This window comes from Marmota flaviventris, chromosome 13 (genome assembly GCF_047511675.1).
Source record: "Marmota flaviventris isolate mMarFla1 chromosome 13, mMarFla1.hap1, whole genome shotgun sequence".
Taxonomy (NCBI): domain Eukaryota; kingdom Metazoa; phylum Chordata; class Mammalia; order Rodentia; family Sciuridae; genus Marmota; species Marmota flaviventris.
The window spans coordinates 97,054,825-97,077,571 of NC_092510.1; the positions used below are offsets into that span (position 1 = coordinate 97,054,825).

At 52.3% G+C, this 22,747-nt stretch overlaps 1 protein-coding gene across 1 annotated transcript in view; it reads left to right on the plus strand.

Annotated features, from left to right (window-relative positions):
• The window catches only part of Stxbp1 (syntaxin binding protein 1), a 65,670-nt gene extending 54,482 nt beyond the window's left edge, over nucleotides 1–11,188 (plus strand). Inside the window, exons 17-19 of the mRNA XM_027943942.3 lie at nucleotides 352–437; nucleotides 1,954–2,108; nucleotides 9,363–11,188. Coding sequence (XP_027799743.1) covers nucleotides 352–437; nucleotides 1,954–2,108; nucleotides 9,363–9,445 — 324 coding nt within the window. The 3' untranslated portion in view covers nucleotides 9,446–11,188. The remainder of the gene's footprint in view (nucleotides 1–351; nucleotides 438–1,953; nucleotides 2,109–9,362) is intronic.
• The last annotated feature ends 11,559 nt before the right edge of the window (nucleotides 11,189–22,747 follow it).

Consider the following 22,747-nt stretch of genomic DNA (forward strand, 5'->3'; position numbering starts at 1 on the left):
AGACGAGGAGAGGCCCTGTGGGTCCAGCCCCGCCAGGCTGGTGGCCAGTGCCAGGGATTTAGTGGACACCAGGCCTGTATGTAGCTTCCAGCAGATTGTAAAAGGGAATAAACTAGAAAGAAATAAGAAAAAGGAATGCTTTTTTGTTTTTCACACTTAAAGAGAAGGGCTGCAGCTATGTCGGCGTCACAGCTGGCTGTGGAGCCGGTGCCCAGAGGAGCCCTATGTGGCTCTGGGGACTGCAGCGGGGGAGGTGGGCCATGGCTCTGCCGCTCACTCCTCAGCCAGCGGTGGTTCCCTCAGCCCTGGCAAGCACAGGGAAGGCCTGACCTCTGCCTTTCTTCTCCCCAGGACACAATCGAGGACAAACTTGACACCAAGCACTACCCGTACATCTCCACCCGCTCCTCTGCCTCCTTCAGCACCACCGCTGTCAGGTGCGTGGACACGGGAAAGGCGAGGGAGACGCCTGGTCGCAGTGAGATGGTAGGACCCATGAGGGCCCTCCCTCCACTGTGCCCTCACCACAGCCTGGCTCCCCCTGGCTTCCTGCTCCTCACGGGCTTGTCCTCCACTGCTCCTTGCCCACTCCACATGGCCATGCAGCCTCCTTGCTCGTCCCTGAACCAGCTGGGCCTGTTTCTGCCTCAGGACCTTTGCCCATGCTTTTCTCTTTGCCTGAAATTATCTGTCTCCACAAGTTGGCTCTTGTCTTCTTCAGGTCGGCCATCAAGAGTCGCCTCCCAGGCCTTCCCTAACCTCCCTGTTTAAAGTCAGTAGACCAGGTTCATGGCAGCCCTGCCCCTGACAGCCCAGGTGTGGAAACAGCCCACCTACTGTCGATGGCTCCACAGAACGTGGAGTGTCCACGCAGAGGCTCCTGAGAACAGTCTGAGCTGAGCACACAAGCTGGAGACAGCACTGTTAGTGGCTCCAGAAAGGGCATCTGACGCTGGGGACTGCGGTTTTCCAGGGCAGATGCTCTTAGTCCCTCTGTCCTCTCATGCTCATCCCGCTGTCTTCTCTTCCGCCTCTCCTCTGTCTTCATTTTTACCCCTTCCCGGGACCTGGGTGGCATCTGTGGCATTGGCACCCCCTCTGATGGCAAGCAGTCCTGGGGCCAGGCTGCTCGGGAGCCGCGGGATGTCAGATTGCCAGGGAGGGAGGCGGAGAGTTTTAGGTTGGCCGAACAGAGCCCCAGGGCCTTCCTGCCTGGGCAGGGCCTGCAGTGCCTCCCGAGCTGAAGGACGGTGGAGTGTGGCCATGTCAGAGCAGGCTCCGCCCTTCCTTTCAGTTTTCCTGTTTCCTTGTCCTAACAGCCGCCACTTCCACCTGCTTCCCAGGTCCCTGTGCAGGGACAGGCCTGTCAAAGGGCTGCCAGGCTCTGGCCCCCCCTCCCCCATGCAGCCTAGACAGGCTCTGGGCCTTCCAGTACCTGACCCCATGACACTGAGCTCTGTCACTTCACCATTCAGACCTGCTGCTCTCCCCCACCCACCCTGTTAAACTGTGGCCCCAAGGTGGGCACGGACGGCCTCTTTCTGGGAGAACCAATCCTCATGAGCCCTGGGCAGAATGTGTTTTCCCAGGAGATCCGTGTGACAGTATGGAGACAGACCTCAGACACTGTCATTGCTGCTCGGTGCCCTCAGTGTCCCAGATACACTCGTTGTGCCTGTGAAGCTGCTGAACTTGAGCTGAGCTGAACCTCCGGCTGCGCACGTGTCTGAGAGTGACAGTGTCACCACAGAGATGCTAGTAATGATCTTTGTGCAGCCGATGGCTCAGAGATTGCGCTGCAGCCCAGAAAGCGACAATTCTCAGATGGCTGCTCTGTGCTGGGCGCGGCACCGGCACCGGTGTGCACGTGAGCGCGAGCGCGGGGTCTGCAGCGCGGGGACCGTGGGCACAGACACTCACCTCGCCCCTCTCCTCTCCTCTCCTCTCCCTCAGCGCCCGCTACGGGCACTGGCACAAGAACAAGGCCCCAGGGGAGTACCGCAGCGGGCCCCGCCTTATCATTTTCATCCTGGGGGGCGTGAGCCTGAACGAGATGCGCTGTGCCTACGAGGTGACCCAGGCCAACGGCAAGTGGGAAGTGCTGATAGGTGAGTAGCGCATGGGCTCCGGAGCAAGCAGCTGCCTCATCGCACTGTGACCCATCCCACGCTTTGGTGTCGCACCCTGTCTTAGGTTCCGCACTGCCCCAACAAGACGTAGTCCTAGGTAACCGTTTGTGGGTGGCAGAAATTGAGGGGCTAACTGTCCCTTCCTCACATCTGCGTGGTGAGGTGGAAAGTGCCTGATCAGAGAGTCCAGCAGACTCAGGCCCAAATGTGCTCTGCCACTGCCAAGTGGGGTCGCCTGCAGCCAGTGTCGTGCCCTCTCCCAGCCTCCATCTGCTATGCAGCCACACAGGGCTCAGCACCCACACTTGCAGCCTCCAGCTGGGCCCGAGGTGGGAGTGGCAGTGTCCTAGCGTCGGGCCTCTTGGCCTAGACGCCGCGGAGGAGGTGGGAATTACCGTCTTCCTCCCCTACTTCAGTGGGGAATGATGGATGTTGCGGGAAGATACCACCTGGAACCCCGTCCTGATCTCTGGGTTCTGTTGAGGGCTCCTCCGTCTGGCTCCTCCCGGGTTCTCGCTGCCGCAGCCTTTCCAGGGTCTCATGCTGGTTTCTAGGAGAGGAACCAGCGGCTCCAGTGGCCTCCTCCTTCCCCTCCAGGAGCCGCTGCAGTTTCTAGGTCTGTGGGGGAAGCATGACCTGGGAGAAATCTTGCTTTCTCCAGTCACCCTCCTTGTGTCCCTTCTTGCCCTTAACACAATGGACTTGCCCCTGTCCAGGTGTCCCTCTTGCCACTGATTGGCAAGAGGCGACCACATGCACAGGCCTGGCCAAGCCCCATCCTCAGCGGGAACACGCCCGTGCTGAGCAAGGCCCGAAGTCAGAGACCTGGACCCTTAGGAAGGGGTGTGCTGTGCTCCCAGTGGGGACTCAGGCTCTCCAGGGCCTGAGGACTGCCTCGCGGGCCACTTTCATGTGAACTGCAGCAGGGGAGACCCTGAACTGCCCCAGAAGGAAGGCCTCTCTGACTTCTGCCCATAGGTGCCCACTACTGGTCATAACCCCAGGCTCAGTTAGTATCTCAGTAACAGGTCTCAGTTTTATTTCTCCAATGTGGTGCAGCCGGGTCATAGTGCCCCCAAAGCCATCCAAGAGAGCAGGCTCCATAGACCAATCCGTATGACTGCTCCTGGGTTCCTCAAGATGGACCAGACGGGGTCCACCACCTTCTCACTACCACGACCCTCCCAGCTCCCTGGGCTTCCCTGTCTGGCCACCAGGCCTCCCTGTAATTATTTCTTTTTTTGTGGTGCAGGCCCCTGATCAGCTCTCTGTCCCCTGCTTGCCTGTGTTGCATGAATGTGTTGGATAATCCCGAGCTCAAACACAGCTTTTCTGGACAGACGCTGTCACGGCCAGGCTTTGGGTGTGATCTTCCCCTTCCCCTTCGCACCTGCTTTGAGTTTCCCTGAGGGGAGGGGGAGCCTGGGGCTAGGATGTCGCCCATGCAGGTTCATGGAGGCCTCGTGCAGACAGCCTATGTCCGCTGTGTGGCCTCAGCTGCTTCCTGCACGCCAGCCACCTTGCCTCTGTGTGCGCGTGTGCATGCACGTGTGCGCAAGCTGTGCATCTTGCTTCCTCACGCCTCATTGGCTGTGTACAGTGTAGGCCTAAGTTGGCATGCTCCTGTGACGTACCTTGTTCAAGCAGTCAGCTGGCCTCTGTTCTCCCGCAGGTTCTACTCACATTCTTACTCCCACCAAATTTCTCATGGACCTGAGACACCCCGACTTCAGGGAGTCCTCTAGGGTATCTTTTGAGGATCAGGCTCCAACAATGGAGTGAGAGCCAAAGAAACAAAGTAAAAGCAGCTTATTACAGAAAGAAACTCTTCCACTCTGAAGGGTTTTCTTTGATTATTCCGTCACTCTTTTTCTTTGGTTGTTTTTTTTTTTCCCCTTTTTAGTTTCTTATTTCTTTGATTTTCTTTTAACAAGAAAATGCTTGCAGTTCTTAACGCCGATTGAAAATGTGTTCAGTGTGCCTCGCGCCCTGCCCTGAAGCCCTTGGGGCTCCGACCTGCCAGCTCACTCATGCCCTGGGTGACACGCTGCCAGCTGGACAGCTGCAGGCCACTGGGTATAAATCAAAGTGACAGTGACTGCAGGAAAGTCCTCAGAGAGGGAGCTGGAAGCAGAGGGGCACTTGAGGCATGCCAAGCCTGCCGCCAGGAGTGGCCCTGTGGGCACCCTCAGGGAATGTAGGCATCCTGGTGGTGACTTGGCTTGGGAGGGTGAGAGTGCAGACCCGCAGCAGGGGCCATGTCCAGCAGGCAGATCTCCCGGGAGACCCAGGGGCGCCTGCTGGTGAGGAAGACTTGGCTGGAAGCGTTAGAATAGACTCTGGACGTGCCAGTACCGTAGGACGGGTACTTCCCAAGGAACAAGAGCTAAGTATTGGTTGGTCATGAGCTGCTTCACGTGCGCTTGGTGCACGCCAGTCCCCAGTGGGAGGGACTTCCGTCTCAAATTCCTCTGCTGAAATGGAACTTTATAGCCATTTGCTAAGAAAGTGCTTTTATTTTAATTCCCCTGTGGATCTTTGGAGAATCAAATAATTATACCCTCTCTTCTCTGATGTGTCTTGGTAAGGTCTGGAGCCTTTGTGGAGAAATTCACTCTTGACGCTCTGTGGGGCTTTAAAGAACACCATCATTCTGGGTGTGATGGCGCATGCCCGTAATCTCTGCGATTAGGGAGGCTGAGGCAGGAGGACTGCCAGTTCAAGGAACTTAGCAAGATCCTGTCTCAAAATAAAAAGGGCTGGGAGTGTAGCTCATGGGTAGAGGACCCCTGGGTTCAATATCAAGTACTGCAAAAAATGAAAAGAGAGAGGGAGAAAAATTTTTGACAATGTCCTCATTCCTTCCTCTTTCCACCCTCCACTGTTAGGAAACTCCGATAATGTGTTTAGGTGGCAGTGGTAGACTGATCACAAGCCCTCTGTCCCAGCATTAGTGTTGCATCCTTGTTGATGCTCAGGGATAGGCCACCTTTTGTGTCCCTGACTTTGATACTCCACTTGCCCTGAGCCAAGTCGTGGCCCCATGAGTCAGGGGGCAGAGTCCTGTAAGCAGTGGAGAGTGACCTGAGCTGAGAGCCAGAAGTGGACTCCAGCTCTGCTCCCCCACGAGTACCTGTGTGACAGAGGTGGTCACCCCCGTTCCCAGGCCACTGTATATGAGCACAAGGGGGATGAACTGCAGCACCCCAGTGCTCTTTCTCGTGAGTGTCAGGAGAATGGCCCTTCAGAACCTTGGCTTGGTGACATCAGAAGATGCTCACTTACATAAAGAAAATGGAGCTCCATCTGGAAGGGAGGAAGAGAGGCCACCACTTATCTCCTCCTCTTCCCTCTCCTTGGCAGAGGCTGGCACGCTCCAGGGAGCCAAAAGCTGAGTGCAGCAGCTAGTAGCCAGGTCAGGGAGCTGGTGACAGCCCTGGCCTTGGCCCCCATCCTTCCTGGGCTCACCTTCCTCTAGACAGCAAGGCCAATGGGGGGAAGTAGGGATAAAAGCAATTGTTAGAAAGGAAGAGAGGGAGGGAGGGAGCAGAGAGAGTATTCCCTAGAAGCAGCTCGATGATTGTTAGATCAGGCTCCCGGCCTGTGTGCAGGTGGCAAGCAGGTGTGTGACATTTGCTTGCAAGATATATTTGAAGACTTCCAGAAGGACACACAAATGTTTGACAGCAGAACACTTGTAGGACCTAAAAGAATCGCACCACACCTCTCTCTAGCTCCTGAAGAAGCAGCCTTTCCTTTGCAGAAGCTTTCCTTGACATTCCATCACGACCCCAGAGAGGGCCAGCTGCCGTCAGCACAGAGCGGGTGTAGACAGACTCTAGTTATATATTCTTGGCTTTTGAAATAGTTTGCCAGACAGTGTGGGTTTTACAGAGCTCAGCTAAGGAGCGGTGAGGCCCCAGGCAAGGTGGCGCTCACCTTCAATCCCAGTGACTCAGGAGGCTGAGACAGGATTGAAAGTTCCTGGGCAACTTAGCAAAACCCTCAGCAAGTCAGTGAGACCCTGACTCAAAATAAGAACAAATACAAAGGGCTGGGGAGGCGGCTCAGTAGAAGACACCACTGGGTTCAATCCCTAATCCCCACTCCCACCAAAAAAAATAAATAAATAAAAAAGCAAAACACAGAACCTAGTACCAGCAAGGTCAGAGGTCAGGGAGCAGGTAGTCTGACCTGCCCTCCTGCTGTCCTGCAGACAACGCAGTCTCCAGTGAGCTTGAGTTCGCTCCTCCATACCAGTTTTGTGTTGGTCTGTCTTTTAAGAGGGATGAGTTTCCGCCTGCCCAGCACTGAGATGCCCCCAGCAGGCATTGTGCGCGGTGACAGTCCCTCACTCTGTCCTCTCTCCTGTCACTGAAGCACCTTCCCCAGGTCTGGATCACAGGGAGCCAGTGTGGACGGCAGAAGTGCAGGTCCACCGAGTCTCCTTGCAGTCGCCCAGTCACGCCTCTAAGTTGTCCACAAATGACATCTTTTGATTGGGTTCCATCTCTTTAGTTAATTTAGGCTAAAATACCACTCCTGAGGGGACGTGCAGGAGGCTGTGAGAAGCAAATGGGAGAGCTCCCGGGCTAGGCTGGACCTCTTGGCTTGCACATTCTGCTTGTGGTTTTATGTTGAATCCTTTGTTTCTCTAGGTTGGGGGCAGGTGACAGCAGGGCTCAGGTCTGGACCTGGTTCAGAGCCCAGCTGCTGTTGAGCCTCACTTGCACGTCCCCTCCCCTCCCAGGAGCCCCAAGGCGCCCAGAATCAAAAGACGAGAGGCCCTGCCATGCTACCAGCCCACCTTCAGACCTTCTTCTTGCCACATATGTTTGAAGGTGTGGGCTGGTCACCGCCCCAGCCCTGGAACCTCAGCTCACCTGCTTGCCCTTAAATGTGCCCATCCTCAGGCGCCTTCCTGGGTATTCCAAGTCAGTAGATCTGTTCCAGGCCGATGCAGGGACAGCCAGACCAGCTAGTCTGAGAACTCTTGGTGTCAGACCCCGTCAGTGTGGAGGGAAAGACTTTCTCCCGTCACAGCTCGCCGTGTCTGGCCCATGGCTTTGGAATGTGGGGATAGCATTTGATTAGGCCTCCGCTGGCTTAGGAAACCACTGCTCACGTTTCACAGTCAACCTGTGACATGGAACAGCAGGGACCCTCAGAGCAGTGAACCCACCTGCTACTGTCTTCTGGAGAGCTGTGTGGTCAGCCACCAATGGATTCAAATTGAGAATATTTGAACATGTGACTTAGGGACCCCAGTTGTTGGTAGCATTCATGGTGGACATTGTTAGAACCATACAGAGCCCTGCGCGTCAGGCTTTGGCTTCCAGGTGATTTGGATTAATGCCAACCAGCCTGGTCCCTTTAAAGAGACCAGTAAGTGAAGGCCCAGGAATGGGCCTGTTGCTAGGGCCTTAGTGGCCTCATGGGCTGTCCCCAAGGCTAAGTCCTAGAGTTGTTCTTCAATCAAGACTGGGAATGCTCAGTGATCAGGTAATGTCAGAAAACTCTCCAGCAGGAGTTCCTGCTCAATCCTGAATCTGCATGTAAACCAGGGGGAGCACTTTCGGATCGGCATCTGATCAAAGGAACCCCTTTGGATTTCTCCTTGAAATCGAGTCTGCCTTCTTGTTGCCTGGAACCCTTTTGGGTGGCTGGGGAGCGGGGCGTTGGGGACAGTGTTCTCTGGCAGGTGCACGCAGGAAACCCTAGCGCCTCCCGTGCTGCATCCAGTCCGGCTTTCACATCCAGACACGCCGGCCGGCCGCGGGAGCTGGGATCTGGAGGCCCTCCTTCTGGCAACTGTTTCTGCTTCAGAATTGGAGACAAGCCTCAAACATTTCTGTCCTTGCTCCTCTTTGCCTTTGAGCTCCTTTAGGACTAGTAGAAGATTCCTAAGCGCCCCACAGTGAATGTGGGAAGGGGTGCTGTAGAAACACCCAGGGTGTCACTGCTCGAGGAGCCTCAGGCCTGCAGATAGACAGCAGTTAGCCAGAGAGCGCAGGGGCCAGGGCAGGCTGCGTGCTCAGGGCATCACGTTCTGCATCCCTGGGAAGTAACCGAGGACAGGCTCCTCACCCAGAGCAGCGAGTGGGGCCTGGGGCCTGGACCTCAGACAGCAGGATGTTGAAAATTTCTCTCACACCAGAGAGAGTGTTGCAAGTTTCCTGCTGCTCTAGACCCACCAGGGAAGCCCCCAGCTCCCACAGCTCCAGGTCAGCGCCGCAAGCAGTGGTGAGCGGCATCCTAGTGGAGGCACAACCAGAAGCCAGTCCACTGCGTTCTTTCGCCTGCCCTTGAAATGGAAATCTGGCTCCTGTGTTTCCACTCCTCCTCTCCCATGAGGCCCTCCCTTGCCCAGGTCTCCAGGGAGGCACATTTTCAAGTACGGACCTCTTTTGTTTAGTTCTTTCCCACCAGGATCTTTCTTTGAAGTCCACTGCTGCATGCGGCAGGTCTCATGCTCACACATCACCCAGTCACTTCCGTTCTGTTTGATCAAGTCCATGGCCAAATCACACAATCCATGCATCATTTTTTACTGCACTTATTAGATCTCTTTCTCTCCTTATGAAAAAGGGCTTCATTTTTTATTTATTTAATTTTTATTTATTTATTTATTTATTTACTTTTGCACTAGAAATATATCTAATTCCATTAGCTTAAATTTTTGCAAGCATTTCTAATCTCTTACAATGCGCGGTCTCTGCAAGGTAAGGCCTCAGGTCCCCGCCCTTTCCCTCACACCTGAGGTCCCACCCGCGGCAGGCAGCGCCAATCAGCTGGCTCCGAGGTCAGTGCACCCCATCCATGTCCTTGGCAACCAGGCACACACAGACCCCTGCCAACCCCAGCCCATTCTCAACTTTTTCCCGTGGCCACGTCATTTGGAGTTTCTCTCCCTGGCCTCACCTTGAGATTGAGAAATGCCGCCACCCTGTCACCTGACAGTTGGTGCTGGCTCTGAGGAGAGGTGGCTCGTTCCCTGCTACAGCCTGGGACCTGCTGAGCCAGAGGATGCATTTTGTTTTGCCACAGCCCTCGCTGTCTCCCTGGCCTCCTGTGACAGGGGCCTAGACATCCAGCCCCAGCCCCCTGCAGGCTTCCATGGACCCAGACCAGGGTGGGGGAGGCGGATGGGTGCAGATCTGGGCGTGGAGAAGGGCAGGAGAGGAGGATGGGGAGCTAGAGCAGGTGAGCTCACTGTCTTCTCTGCCTCCCCAGGATCCACGCACATTCTCACCCCACAGAAACTGCTGGACACGCTGAAGAAACTGAACAAAACAGAAGAAGAAATAAGCAGTTAAACAATAAGCCGCCCCTCCAAGCCGCGCCCTCCCACTGCTCTGAGCCCCTAGCGCAGGCCGGTTTCTCTGCTGCCTCCCCGCCCTGCACGCCCTGGCCGGCCCGCGCTGCTCGTGTTAATGATGCCCTCCTCCAGTGTGAACCGAGAATAATGCATTGCGTTTTTTAAAAAGATATATATGTATCCTACAAGAAGTTCCTGTGCAAGCTGCAGAAATTTTGGAATTCTTGAGAATGAATGGACTCCTCCCCCTCATTTATGATCCTGTGACCTTGTACATAGCCACCTTCGTCGCGTGCAAACTGCTCGAGTACGGAAAGGTAGAAGTCTGGGCCTTTTAAAAATGTGTATTGGGTTTTTCCTGTTCTTGCTGGGAATCGCAGAGCTGTCTGTGTCCTTCAGGTATTTCACACTGAGGATTAATCTGTTACCTCCTCTCCTGTTCCTACCCCTCGGGTGTCTGCTCACATCCAGATAAGCTGGGAAGTGACAATCAGGGGACAGACACCTCACAAGGCTGAGATGGAACCGGCTCTTTGCTTTCCCTCCCAGCTTGTGCCCCAGAGATGCAGCTGTGGGTGGGGCTGGGAGTGTCCACGAGGCCAGGCTGGGTGTCCCCTGGTATCTTCCGCAGTGTGGCCCTGCTTCCCCAGGCCTGTGGCCACACTGTGTGACCCTGAGAAAGGTCCTTCCCAGCCTAGGTCACTATGCACAAGACAATGAAAAGCAGACTCCTCCCCAGACGGAGAAGCAGTTAGGGTTGACCCACTGACCAGGTCCCTTGCCTGGGGCATCACCCCTCACAGCTCCTGTTCCCCAGAAGGGTCAGCCTGGGTCAAGTTCAAGGTCAGGACTGGACTGGAACAGGTGGTTCCTGACAGCCGTGGAGAAGGGCCCGTCGGGCTGATGCTGACGCTGTCCCCACTCCACACGCAGCCTTGTCAGGTTGTCCTCAGTTTAAGATACTTTGTGGTACTTTATTTTGCGTGGTGTGCAGTCATATGTCATCGTGGTTGTGAGAGGCCCATCGTCTTTCTCCTGTGCAATCGTGTCGCTGTGAAGCAGAGGGGAAGAGCAGGTGCTGGAGGTGCGCCCGTCCCCAGGTCTCGGCAGCTCCCGTCTCAGGAGCGAGCACACGTCGTTCTGCTGCTGTTGTCGTGAAATATAATGACAGTGGAAGTCACAAAAAATGTCCCCTGCCCCGGCCCTCGCCGCCCTTGCCTCCCGCAGACTGTGTGTATATTACTGTGTCTCGTGATGTCCTTGCAAACGTGATGTGCGCTTGCCCCGCCCGCCCACCTTCCTTGGAGAACAGTCCTGGACGCACTGTCACTGTGGCGTCCTCTCCTGCTGGCTCTGGAATCTCCTGTGCACTCTACTTAGCTCCCAGGTCTCCTGTCGCCTTCTCCCCTTGAGATCCTGCCTCCTTAGGACAGAACCCTAGGACCTGCGCTGGTTGGTTTCTTACGGTCCCCGCTTGTTTTGTCCCCTCCCTCCGACCAAGCAACGCTCACGCTTTAGGACCTTGTTTGTCAAACATGTTGGTTTTCCTTTCTCTGTTATTTATATAAAAAATAATTTATCAAAAGGATATTTTAAAAAAAAAAGCTAGTCTGTCTTGAAACTTGTTTACCTTGAAATTATCAGAATCTCAGTGTTTGAAAGTATTGAAGCACAAACATGTATCCTCCGTACCGTTCTGTACTGAAGCACTTGAGTCTAATAAATAAAGAATCAGCGCCCACTGCTGCTGTCCAGGGCCCCCGGGCTGCTTTTACTTTGGGGAGTAGAAGGAGAAAGGCTGCACGATGGTCATGCAGAGGAGGCCACCACCCCATGTTGTGGCTCGAAGCCTTCCAGATCCAGGTCACTGCTGCCTGCATTAGGTCTGTAGCCATCTCAGGTTCTGGGACAATCCACGGATCTTGCCTCTGCACTGCCTAGAAATGAGGCAGTCCTTCCCTGTCCCACCCTCTGCAGAGGCCTCTGCTCAGACACTGCAGGGATCAGATGCCACTCCAGCATGGTGCCCCTGTATTCAGGGCATCCCTTCACCAGTGTCACTGTCCCCCACTCCTAGCCCATGCGTGTGATGACCTGCTTCCAGGTTGGAATCTGGTGCAAGTCCGGCAGGTCTTAAAACTTGCTTGGGACCCCCCCTCCCCCGCCCAGGGAGACCGTGGTGAGGTTGGTCCAGCTTGTAACTAGACCCTGAAATCAGAGTCAGGGTCACACAGGGAATCTGCTGGAATGCCGGGCACAGGGCAGTGGAGCTTTTTGGACGAGCTTGGGTTTCCACTTTTGTCCTTGGGGCCTCTGAAATCCTGTTCTGCTGTGGTTTGGGTAGAGTTTGAGCTCGTGCCACGGGTTCATGTGTTGGGACCTTGGTCCTCAGTGTGTCGGTGCTGGGAGGCCGGAGCGGGGTGGGGGGCTGGGGGCTAGTGAGAAATAACTAGGCGGAGAAAGGGTGCTGCCCTGGGAAGGAATTAGTAGGGTTCTTATTCCCTTCCTAGGACTTTGGCTTCCTGTCTTGCCATGCGATCACTCACTCAAGTGTTCCACCATGATGCTATTAGCCATGAGGTCCTGACCAGAGCTGATCCCAGGCCAGTGCCATGCCCTCGAGTCTCCAAAATGGTAGCTAAATAAACCCGTTTTCTTCGTATATTACCCAGCCTCGGGTATTTCATCATAGGAACAGAAAATGGACAAAGGCACCTTCATAAGATGGAGAAATTTAACAACTCGAGGCTGGTTGCTAGAATCTGTACTGCCATATCCCTGGTGAGACCTGCCTTGTAAGGAAGTGACGATGACAACAACTGTTTATCAACCATACCAGGCCACTCACAAACCTTGTCCTTAGATGGGTCCTCGCCCAGTTTACAGATAAGAAGCTGAGGCCCAGAGAGATGCAGAAACTCACAAAGCTCACTCTCCTGGCGGGCATCTGACACCCTTTGTCAGTCGTTTCTTCACCAGGAACAAAAACGCCATAGAATAAGATCCAAGATTGGAGTTTTTAAATTCTAAATTGTTCTAAACTAAGTTCACATTAAAGCAAAGTAGATCCTGTTTGCTCTTTCTCCCCAGGGCTGTCTGTTCCTGCAGCCCAGGGGACGGCTCTCTAGTCTCTGATTTCTTTCTGACATCCTTCCGACCTGGCTTTCCATCACTTCTGTCTCTCCCTCCTCCCTCACTGACAACCAAGAGCAGATGAGAGTGGCACCTTGCATTCGGGCCAAGGTCCTATTCTCTGTTTAGTGCAGCCCAGAGGAAGCCAGTGGCTCTTCCCCAGGGGTCTCCAGTGGTGCTCTGTCCTGAGGGGAAGGGTCTGAACCAACCTAAGCTTATTCAAAGCACCCATCTCTAGCCGCATGGTCCCAATGCCAAGATGGGCCCCTGCGCTGCAGCTGTCACCCTGCCCTTCCAGAGGCCCAGGTCCACGCCAGAGACTTCAGCAGAGTCAGCTGAGGGGCCTGTACATGCCCTTCGGTGTCACACTGGGCATTTGTTCCTGGAGAGGCAGAGTGGCCAGGGGAATCAACCTTAGCGACAGGCAGCCCCGGGCGGAATCCACCCTTGGCCTCTTTCCACGTGAACTCGATGAGGGACTTTGCTCCCTCCTATGATGCCCGTGGAGGAGTGCGGCTGGCCTGGCGCATTGTACCCAGTAAGTGCTCAGTCATCAGTGAGGACGAAGATGAGGCCTGGGGAGAAAGAGTGCACATGCTCATAAATTGAAAAGGGGCCAAATGTCCATGACTAGAGATGGACACGTCATACACTCACCCAGGGAATACTTAAAGGCAGTTAAAAATACATGGCCTCCAACAGCCGACACCAACACTAGTAACTCTCAGGAGCTTGCCGTTGAGTGAAGAGCGAGGACGCGCACCGAGTGATACATTCATACAAAGCTGGAGCCTCACGAAAAGCACCGCAGGGGGCTGGGGTACAGCTCAGTGGCACAGCGCCTGCTCGTGTGCATAAGGCCGGAATTCCATCCCCAGCATCACACCCCCAAAAAAAGGCACTTAGCGCTGGGTGGGTGGAGCAGGTGCTAACCTGTCACTTAGGGTCGCATGGGTTGTAAATGTGTAAGAACATGCAGAGGTGTGGTAAGTACCCAAGTCTGAGCAGTGCTGCCCCTGGGGACAGGACGTTGCTACCATGCCACCTCCTACCCTCAACCAAGACGAACCAGGGGCTCAACAGGGCTTCCTTGAGCCAAAAGAAAACAGAGATGCTAATTCTAACAATGGCTAAAGACACTGAGCGCTCACGTGTCAGGCCCAGCAGGCTTTCCAAATGCCTCGCTGTCCTTATCTGCCCTCCTCCACAGAGGGACACAAATGTGCAGAGGGACCAAGTAACTTGGCTAAGGTCCCCACCCCATGCCCAGTCTGACTGCAGGGCCTCGTTCTGCTCTCGCAGGTAGACACTGTCGGCAGAGGTCAATGGTTGGATTCTGCAGAATGCGGGTCTGCAGGGGCTGGAACAAGTAAGTGACTTCAGGATGGTGACGGTTTTTCACAGAGAAGCCAAAGAAGAGAGAAGGAGAAAAATTGGTTCTCCTGAGCCAGTGAGTTACCCTTCCCTGTTCCCCCTGATTGCCAGAATATGTGCATGTCCATGTTTGTGTGTGCATATCTATGAATATGCATATATATATATTCATGTACCTATGACTAGATATATAAAGAACTCCTGCAACCCAACAACAAAAAATGACCTGATAGAAAGTAGGCAAAGGACTTGAATAGACACTTCTCCAAGGAAGATATGCAAGTGGCCAATAAGCACATGAAACAATGTTCTCTTATTCGGGAACTGCAGACAAAAAAAAAAAGCAAGTGTTGGTGTGGATGTGGAACAACTGGAACTCTTGTGCATTGTTGGTGGGAATGTAAAATTGTGCAGCTGCCATGGAAAACAGTGTGGAATTTCCTCAAAAGATTAAAAACAGCCAAGTGTGGTGGTGCACGCCTGTAATCCCAGCAAACAGGGAGGCTAAGGCAGGAGGATTGCAATTTCAAGGCCAATCTGGGCAACTTAGATCCTATCTCAAATATTACATATAAAGGGCTGGGGGTGCAGTTCAGTGGCAGAGCGACCCTGGGTTCACTCCTAGTACCAAAAAGGAAAATTAAAAACAGAGGGCTGGGGTTGTGGCTCAGTGATAGAGCACTTACCTGGCACGTGTGAGGCACTGGGTTCGATTCTCAGCACCACATATAAATAAACTTCCATCAATAAATAAACTTCCATCAACAACTAAAAAAATATTTTAAAAAAGTTAAAAATGGTGGGGGCTGGGGCTCAGTGATAGAGCACTTGCCTGGCACGTGTGAGGCACTGGGTTCGATTCTCAGCACCACATATAAATAAACTTCCATCAATAAATAAACTTCCATCAACAACTAAAAAAATATTTTAAAAAAGTTAAAAATGGTGGGGGCTGGGGCTCAGTGATAGAGCACTTGCCTGGCATGTGTGAGGCACTGGGTTCAATTCTCAGCACCGCACATAAATACAATAAAATAAAGGTCTATCAACAACTAAAAAATAAAATAATTAAAAATAGAACTGCCACATGATCCAGTAATTCTTCTTTCCAAAGAGTTGAAATAAGGGATTGAAGAGATATTGGTACAACTCTGTTCATTATTTGCAGTAACCAAAAAACTAAAGCAGCCCAAGTGTGTAACAATGGATAAATAGTTAAACAAAGCACAGAAGAATATTATTTAGCCTTGAAAAGGAAGGAAATTCTGATGCATGCTACAACATGGAGGAACCCGGAAAACATTATGCTAAGCCAGTCGTCACAAAACATAAGCACTGTGAGATTCCTCTTATATAAGGAACCCTGACTAGTCAGACACATAAAGACAGAAAGAATGGTGGCTTCTAAGGCCTGGGGAGGGGGGATGTGGAGAGTTACTGGGTTTTGTTTTGTTGGTGCTGGTGATCAAACCCAGGGCCTTGTGTGTGCCAGGCAAGTGTTCTGCCACTGAGCCACATCACCAGTCAGGAATTAGTGCTTAATGGGGGAATTTTGTTTGAAGACTGAGTTCTGGGGATGGACAGTGGTGACGGAAGAACGACATGGTGAATGTGATTCATGCCACAGAGCTGGATGCTTTAAAAATGGTGAAGATAGTAAATTTTGTGTTTTTTTTATCACAATTAAAATAGAAATAAAGTTTTAACAAGCTCTATGTTCAGAAGTGGTTTTCCAGTGAGCTGATGCTCATTTTGCAAGCCGAGGGCCACTGAGCCTGGTGCTGAAAGGGTCTTGGAGCCTGAGCAGCAGGCGGGGGGGGGGGGGGCTGGCTACAGGAAGGAAGGAGGCTGCCCTGCAAACACCAGCCACCTCGCCAGGCTCCCAAGGACTGGTTGTCCATGGGCAATGTCCCCCTGATCTGATTCAGAGCTGAAGGAACAGTACCAGGTAGCCCTGGGTGTGGGAGGTCTCTCCGCATGCCGGGTGAGGCACCGTGACTGCACATTTCCATGTGGACAGTCCCAAGGACACAGACTGAGAACACTTCTTCACACTGAGCATGCCACTGCAAGGATGGTAAGTAAGGAGCTTGTTTGAGTGACTTGTCTTCAGGGTGTTGGGTGACCTCTCTCTCCAGAGTCCAAATATGCTTTTGTTAGGCTGGATTCCAAGACCACACCAAATCCTGAAACAAAACTGAAGAAACTCTCTTCAAAGCTGAAATCCATCCGAGTGGATGCAGGTGAGGTGATGGTAGAGGTGGCCACGGCACTTCGCTGCCTCCCTGTTTGCTCAGGGATGCCCTGGACTTGCTTTGATCACAGTGGCAAGGTCCCACATCTAGACCTATGCAGGCCTTGTGACTTCTGCTCTGGTGCTCTTGTGACTGGTTCTGAGACTCCATGGGAGCAAGCTGAGCAAGCTTGGTGATGAGACAGTCCCACCATTGTCCCAACAGCAACCTGCCTTAGACACGAGGACCAGCTGGCCCGTGACCCCCCCACAGCTGACTGCAGGTGCGGGGTGAGCCCAGCTGAGATCAGAGCAGCCAGGAGCACACCAGAAGGACCCCCAGGGAATCATCTAAGTGTCTGTCTTCCTAAGCCACTGAATTTTGGGGTGGTTTGTTATGCAACAAAGGTAAATGATGTGAAGTAGCTTCACTGGGCTTTTTGCCCCAGCCCCTCGTACTGGGGAGTGAACCTAAGGGTGCTCTATTACTAAGTTACATCCCCAGCCCTTTTAACAATTTTTATTTATTATTTATTTATGTATTTATTATTTGGGTGAGGGGGGGTTACCACGGCACTCAACCACTGAGCCACATCCCCAGCCCTATTTTGTATTTTATTTAGAGACAGGGTCTCACTGAGTTGCTTAGGGCCTCACTGAGTTGCTAAGGCTGGCTTTGAACTCGCAATCTTCCTGTCTCAGCCTCCTGAGCCACTGGGATTACAGGCGTGTGCCACCATGCCCAGCTATTTTGTAAATATATATAATTTTTAGTTGTAGATGAACACAATACCTTTATTTTGTTTATTTGTTTACGTGGTGCTGAGGATCAAACCCAGTGCCTCACATGTGCTAGACAAGTTCTCTTCCACTGAGCCACAACCACAGCCCCTAATTTTTGAGACAGGGTCTAGCTAAGTTATACAGGCTGCCTCAAATTTGCAATCCTCCTGCCTTGGCCTCCCAAGTAGCTGGGATTACAAGTCTGTGCCACTGCGCCAGTTCTGATACAAGATTTTAACTTGGCCTCCATAGTCAAACATTTTATCTTCTGGCTTTTAAGTATGTGATATACTTACCAACCCAGTGTGTGACAGAGCAGAGTATATTTCAGTAAGGAACTCATAGCTGTCAAGGACATGTTTGTTGGGGCTGGGGTTGTGCCTCAGTGGCAGAGCATTTGCCTAGCATGTGTGAGGCACTGAGTTTGATCCTCAGCATCACGTAAAACTAAATAACGGTACATCAAAAACTAAAAAATATTTTTTTTAAAAAAGAGGACATGGGCTGGGGTTGTGGCTCAGCGGTAGAGCATTTGCTTCTCATGTGGGAGACCCTGGGTTCGATCCTCAGCACCACATACAAAAATAAACAAGTGAAATAAAGGTGTTGGGGCTGAGGATGTGGCTCAAGCGGTAGCGCGCTCGCCTGGCATGCGTGCGGCCCGGGTTCGATCCTCAGCACCACATACAAACAAAGATGTTGTGTCTGCCGAAAATTAAAAAATAAATATTAAAAAATTCTTTAAAAAAAAGAAAGGTGTTGTGTCCAACTACAACTAAAAAATAAATATAAAAAATTTTTTAAAAGAGGACATGTTTGCTTGTAATATCAACAATTCTTGGGATGGGAGTGTAACTCGGTGGTAGAGCACTTGTCCACCACACATGAGGCCCTGAACTTGACCCCAGCATCACAATAAAAATAAAAATAAAACCTCTCTGACACATATGCCTTTTCCCAAGTTAAAAGGTTCCACTTTGGGACAGTAGAATGAGACAGACATTATTACCCTACATGCATGTCTGATTGCACTACTGGAGTGACTCTGCACCATGTACAGCCAGCGGAAGGAGAAGTTGTGTCCCATTTGTGTACAATGGGTCAAAATGCATTCTACTGTCATGTATAACTAATTAGAACAAATTTAAAAGTTAAAAAAAAAAAAAGAAGTTTCCACTTTGGTAGAAACAGTAAAATTAAGACCTGACCTGCTACTCAAGTCTCTGATCCAGATGAACACCGTGTCCTCGGTGGCTACAAACAATCCCCGCCCCGTTGGCCATGGGAGACTATTCTAATTTAGTTTTAGGTGTATTTTTTTACTTAAAAACTTTTTGATAAGCCTTTTTCAAATTTACACAGAGCTGTGGGCTGTGTGTGCCCACAATTAATTAATTAGTAGACTCCAATTACCATCAAAGTAGGCACACTCCGACCCGCTGTTACAGACTGGTGCTCTCAGCCCAGCCACCTCCCCGCAACGTGCCTCCTCCATCCAGTCCTCGTCTCGTGCCCCAGGCCGGTGATGGTTTGGGCGCGGACATGGTCAGTTCCCCAGAGCAAGGGGCTTCCAGAAGGGCTTCTAGAAGGGGATCCTTGCTGAAAACAAGAGACCCAGAAAGCACAAGGGAAATGCTCCTTTGCCTTCTGCCGGGCACAGGCCAGTCTCCCTGCGATGCTCCGCGCTGGGCATCTCCGGGGTTCCCGGGAGAGCCGACGCGACCTGACAGAGGGATGCTTCAGGTGCAGCACTGGCCACCCCGGGGCTGTCCCTGCTCCCAGCGACGGTCTCCCACAGGACCGACTTATTGGTGTCTCACTGAAGCCAAAACGTCAGAGAAACGCTCCGCGGATGGGCACGGCCGCTCCCCGGGGAAGGCGGCGCCGGACAGCGCAAGGAGCTGCCGCCAGAGCTCCCCCTGCCCCGCCGGCCCACCGCCTCTCGGCCACAGTGGAGCTGACGCTGAAGGCCTGGGCGGCTAGCGTGTCGCCGGGCCCCACGGGCTGCGCTTTCGCACTGCGGCTGGACAGTGTGACCAAGGAGGCCGCCTCTCCACGTACCTGAGCCTCCACCATGGGAATTCAGGGAGCTTTCAGCCAGGGGGCGGGGCTTGGAGGACACAGGCTCCCTGATAGGCTTGCCGCGGTCGAGCCTCGGGGATTGGCAGGCTTCTAAAACCCGACTCATGCAGTGATTGGTTGCCTCTGGATTGAAGGTGGGGGTTACTGGAGTAAAACAACTGCTGATTGGCTGGCTGTCTTTCCAAGCCGGTGTTACTGAAGTGGTCAATCGTTCCTTGGTAACCAGGGTTTACAACTGGTTCTGCTGGTTGGTTACCTAGTATCAAGACCACAGAACGGGCACTTTCCCCAGTGTTGACTGCATAATGGTTACCAGCCCGGCTTTAGAATTGGGCCTGGATTTGACTCCCGACTTCCCTGTGAGACTTGGCGGAGTTACCCTCAATTTTCACATTGATATAATAGGAATAATATAAGTGTCTCCTGTATGGGCCTTCTGTAAGGATTAAATATGATCATCTGTGCACAGCCCTTAGGACAATGCTTAGTACATAGTAAAAGTTGCAGTTGCCACTCCAGGGTGGCCATGCTAACCTTCTAATAAATTACCCCTCCACCCACGCCCATCTTTCACCTTATACCACTGGGTAGATCTTTCACAATCTGGAACTTGTGTTCCTATTGCTGATTGTATAATAAGCATGCTCCTCACTGGTCCAGGAGGCTTATGTAGTCTGCCCCTGTTGTCCCTCTGACTTTCCTGTTGCCCCTCTGACCTGCCTGTTGCCTGCTTTCTCCTTCTCTCTAGCTGCAGCCTCTCTGGGCATCATCAAGCCTGAAATGGTTTGCCCTGCCTCAGGGCCTTTGCACTCACTCCCTTCCTTCCTCCCTCCAGCACTCCCTTACTGAGTAACATCTGCCTCTCCTTCCAGCTTAGTGCCTCCATGATGGAATCCATGATCTAAGCTCTTCTGAGCCCCTCCTTGTGCTCGGTAGCTCTTTGTGTCTTCTCTTTGCAGCAGCAAAACTCAGTATTCCTGTTGGGTGTGCACATCAGATTAACACCTGCCAACACACAAAAGGCCAATCAATAATGGCAAAGTACAGGGGTCTATAAACTGAATAAAAAGGGCATGATCAAATGAGTGAATGGAAGCACTTGAGAGTTGGATGCTTTACAGCCAGACAGGCTCCTGCCCAAGGATTAGGAGTATCTGTCCTGCTGAGAAGCAAGCGTGTGCCCCTGAGCTCAAGCTGTCCTCCTGTCTCAGCCTCCTGAGTAGCTGGGACTACTGGGTGGATGCTCTACCTCGCACATGCTTTGTTGTTTTTCTGCAAATTTAACCCAGGAGTGCTTTTCCTCTGAGCCCTTACATTTTTTTTTTATTTTGAGACAGGGTCTCACTTAGTTGCTTAGGACCTTGCTACGTTGCTGAGGCTGGTTGGCCTCAAACTTGTGACCCTCCTGCTCAGCCTCCAGAGTCTCTGGAATTACAGGTACACACCACCCTGCTTGGCTTGTCATTTTTATTGTAGCCATTCTAGTGGGAGTAAAGGGGTATCTCACTGAGGTTTTGATTTGCATTTCCTTAATGGCTGATGGTGTTGAGCTTTTTTTTTTTTCACCTTATAGTGCCCTTTGAGGAACAAAAGTTTTTACTTTTCATAAAGTCCAATTTACTTATTTAATTTTATTTTTTTTTGTTTGAGCTTCTGGTGTCATATTTAGGAAATCACTAACCACAGGTCATGAAGATTTACTCCCATGCTTTCTTCTAAGATTTATAGTTTTATCTCATACATCTAAGTTGGTGATGCATTCTGAGTTACTTTTGTGTGTGGTGTTAGGGGTCCAATCTTATTCCTCTGTGTTTGATATCAGTTGTCCCAGCACTGTTCGTTTTTCCCCTCATTAAATTGTCTTGGCACCCTTGTTGGAAATCAGTTGATCCTAATGGTCTGGGTTTATTTCTGGACTGTGAATTCTAGTCCAACGATTTACATGTCTGTCCTTCTATCAGTACCACAATATACACTGTCTGTTACCATAGCTTTATAGTGAGCTTTGTTGTGTTGTTGTTATTTTGCAGTACTGGGGGTTGAACCAGGGGTGCTCCACCACTGAGCTATACCCCCAGCCCTTTAAATTTTTTATTTTGAGACAGAGTTTCACTAAGTTGCTGAGGTTCGCCTGGAACTTGCCATTCTCCTGTCTCCACCTCCCAAGTAACAGGGATTACAGTGGCATGTCACCACGCCAGCTAAGAACTCCATTGGTTTTGACAATGCCCTTGGACGAGGCATTTGTAAAGCTCTGATCCAAATACAGCCCATCCCCCTGGGCAGAGCTGTGCAGCTCCTGGTTCTCACCGCTGCCTCCCTCCAGGCGAACCCCATGCCCCAGTGCATCTGAAACAGGGGGTGGACCCGCTTTCCCTAGCATGATGCCCTGCTTTAGATGTGGGCACTAGGGGATGACAGCCCTTGGTCTCAGCATGTCCCTCCTGGGCTGGAGCCTGGCCCTGTGGCCTAGCTGGGGTGGGGCCATCAGGGTCCAGGTGTTCCCAACCTGCCCCACTGGGGTAGAGCAGCTGCCCTCCACGGGGCCTGTGTGGGGAATTCCTCTCTGTTCTACCTGTTTGCAACGGAGATTCTGCCACACAGGGCTGGGGCAGTGTGGAAGGCCAGTGGCCTCCACATCCAGGTGAAGGTGCAGACCAGTCTAGGAGCCGGGAGGGAGCCTGTGTCATCTGGCAGCATCTGCACAGAGTAGAGCAGCCCGAAGGAAACATTCCTAGTGCAGAATTGGGGTAAAGGGGGATGTGTGGATTTTTTTTAATGACACCAAGTCCATATCACATCTTACACCAGTTCTGCAATTCCCTGACTCCAGCCAAATGTCCAACAGCTCAATTCAGTTCTGGCTCCAACCCCCCAGCATTTATGCAGACCCCATGGGTCAAGGGCTCACTTCCACAAACTGCCCCCACTTCATACACCAGCCACCCTGGGTACCCAGGTTACCCTCACTTCTGCCAGGCCACCAATGAATTCAGGGGCTCCCATGACCCCTTCCTCTTTCAGAATTCACTAGAACAGTTTATAGAACTTAGGCGAATGCTTCACCCTCCATCCAGAGTCTGTCATAAAGGACACAGCCCAGGAAGAGGCTGGCATGAGAATAGCACCGTGTACAGTGGAGAGAGGGGCACGAGGGCCTCCTGCCCTCTCCAGCCACCCATCCCCAACACCACACGGTGTTCAGCGACCCAGAAGCTCCCCAAGACCTGCTGTTGACAGGTTTCTGTGGCAGTCTCCCTGCACAGCCATGATTAACCAAATCACTGGTCCCTGTGATGGAACTCCATCTCCAGCCCCTCTCCCCACCTTGGAGGTTGGGAGGGAGAGCTGAAGGGCCCAACCCTCCGACCCTGTGCTGGGGCATCTAGATGGCTCCCCATCCCAGAAGTCCCCCTCCACAATGAGCCACCTCATTAGCATAAACTCAGGCATGGCTAATAGGGATTGGTTCTGAGCAATCCAGGCCACTACCACTCAGGAAATACTGAGGGTTTTAGGAGCTTCATGCTGGGAACCAGGGACAGAGACCAAATATATACTGTGGGCCTCCCTATGATGGGTTGTGTGTCCTGGATTCCACCAATTTGAAAACACCCAGCAGGGGGGACTGCACCTGTCCTCATGCACAGACTTTGTTATTATTCCCCGGACACCACAGTGTGGCAGCTGTTTCAT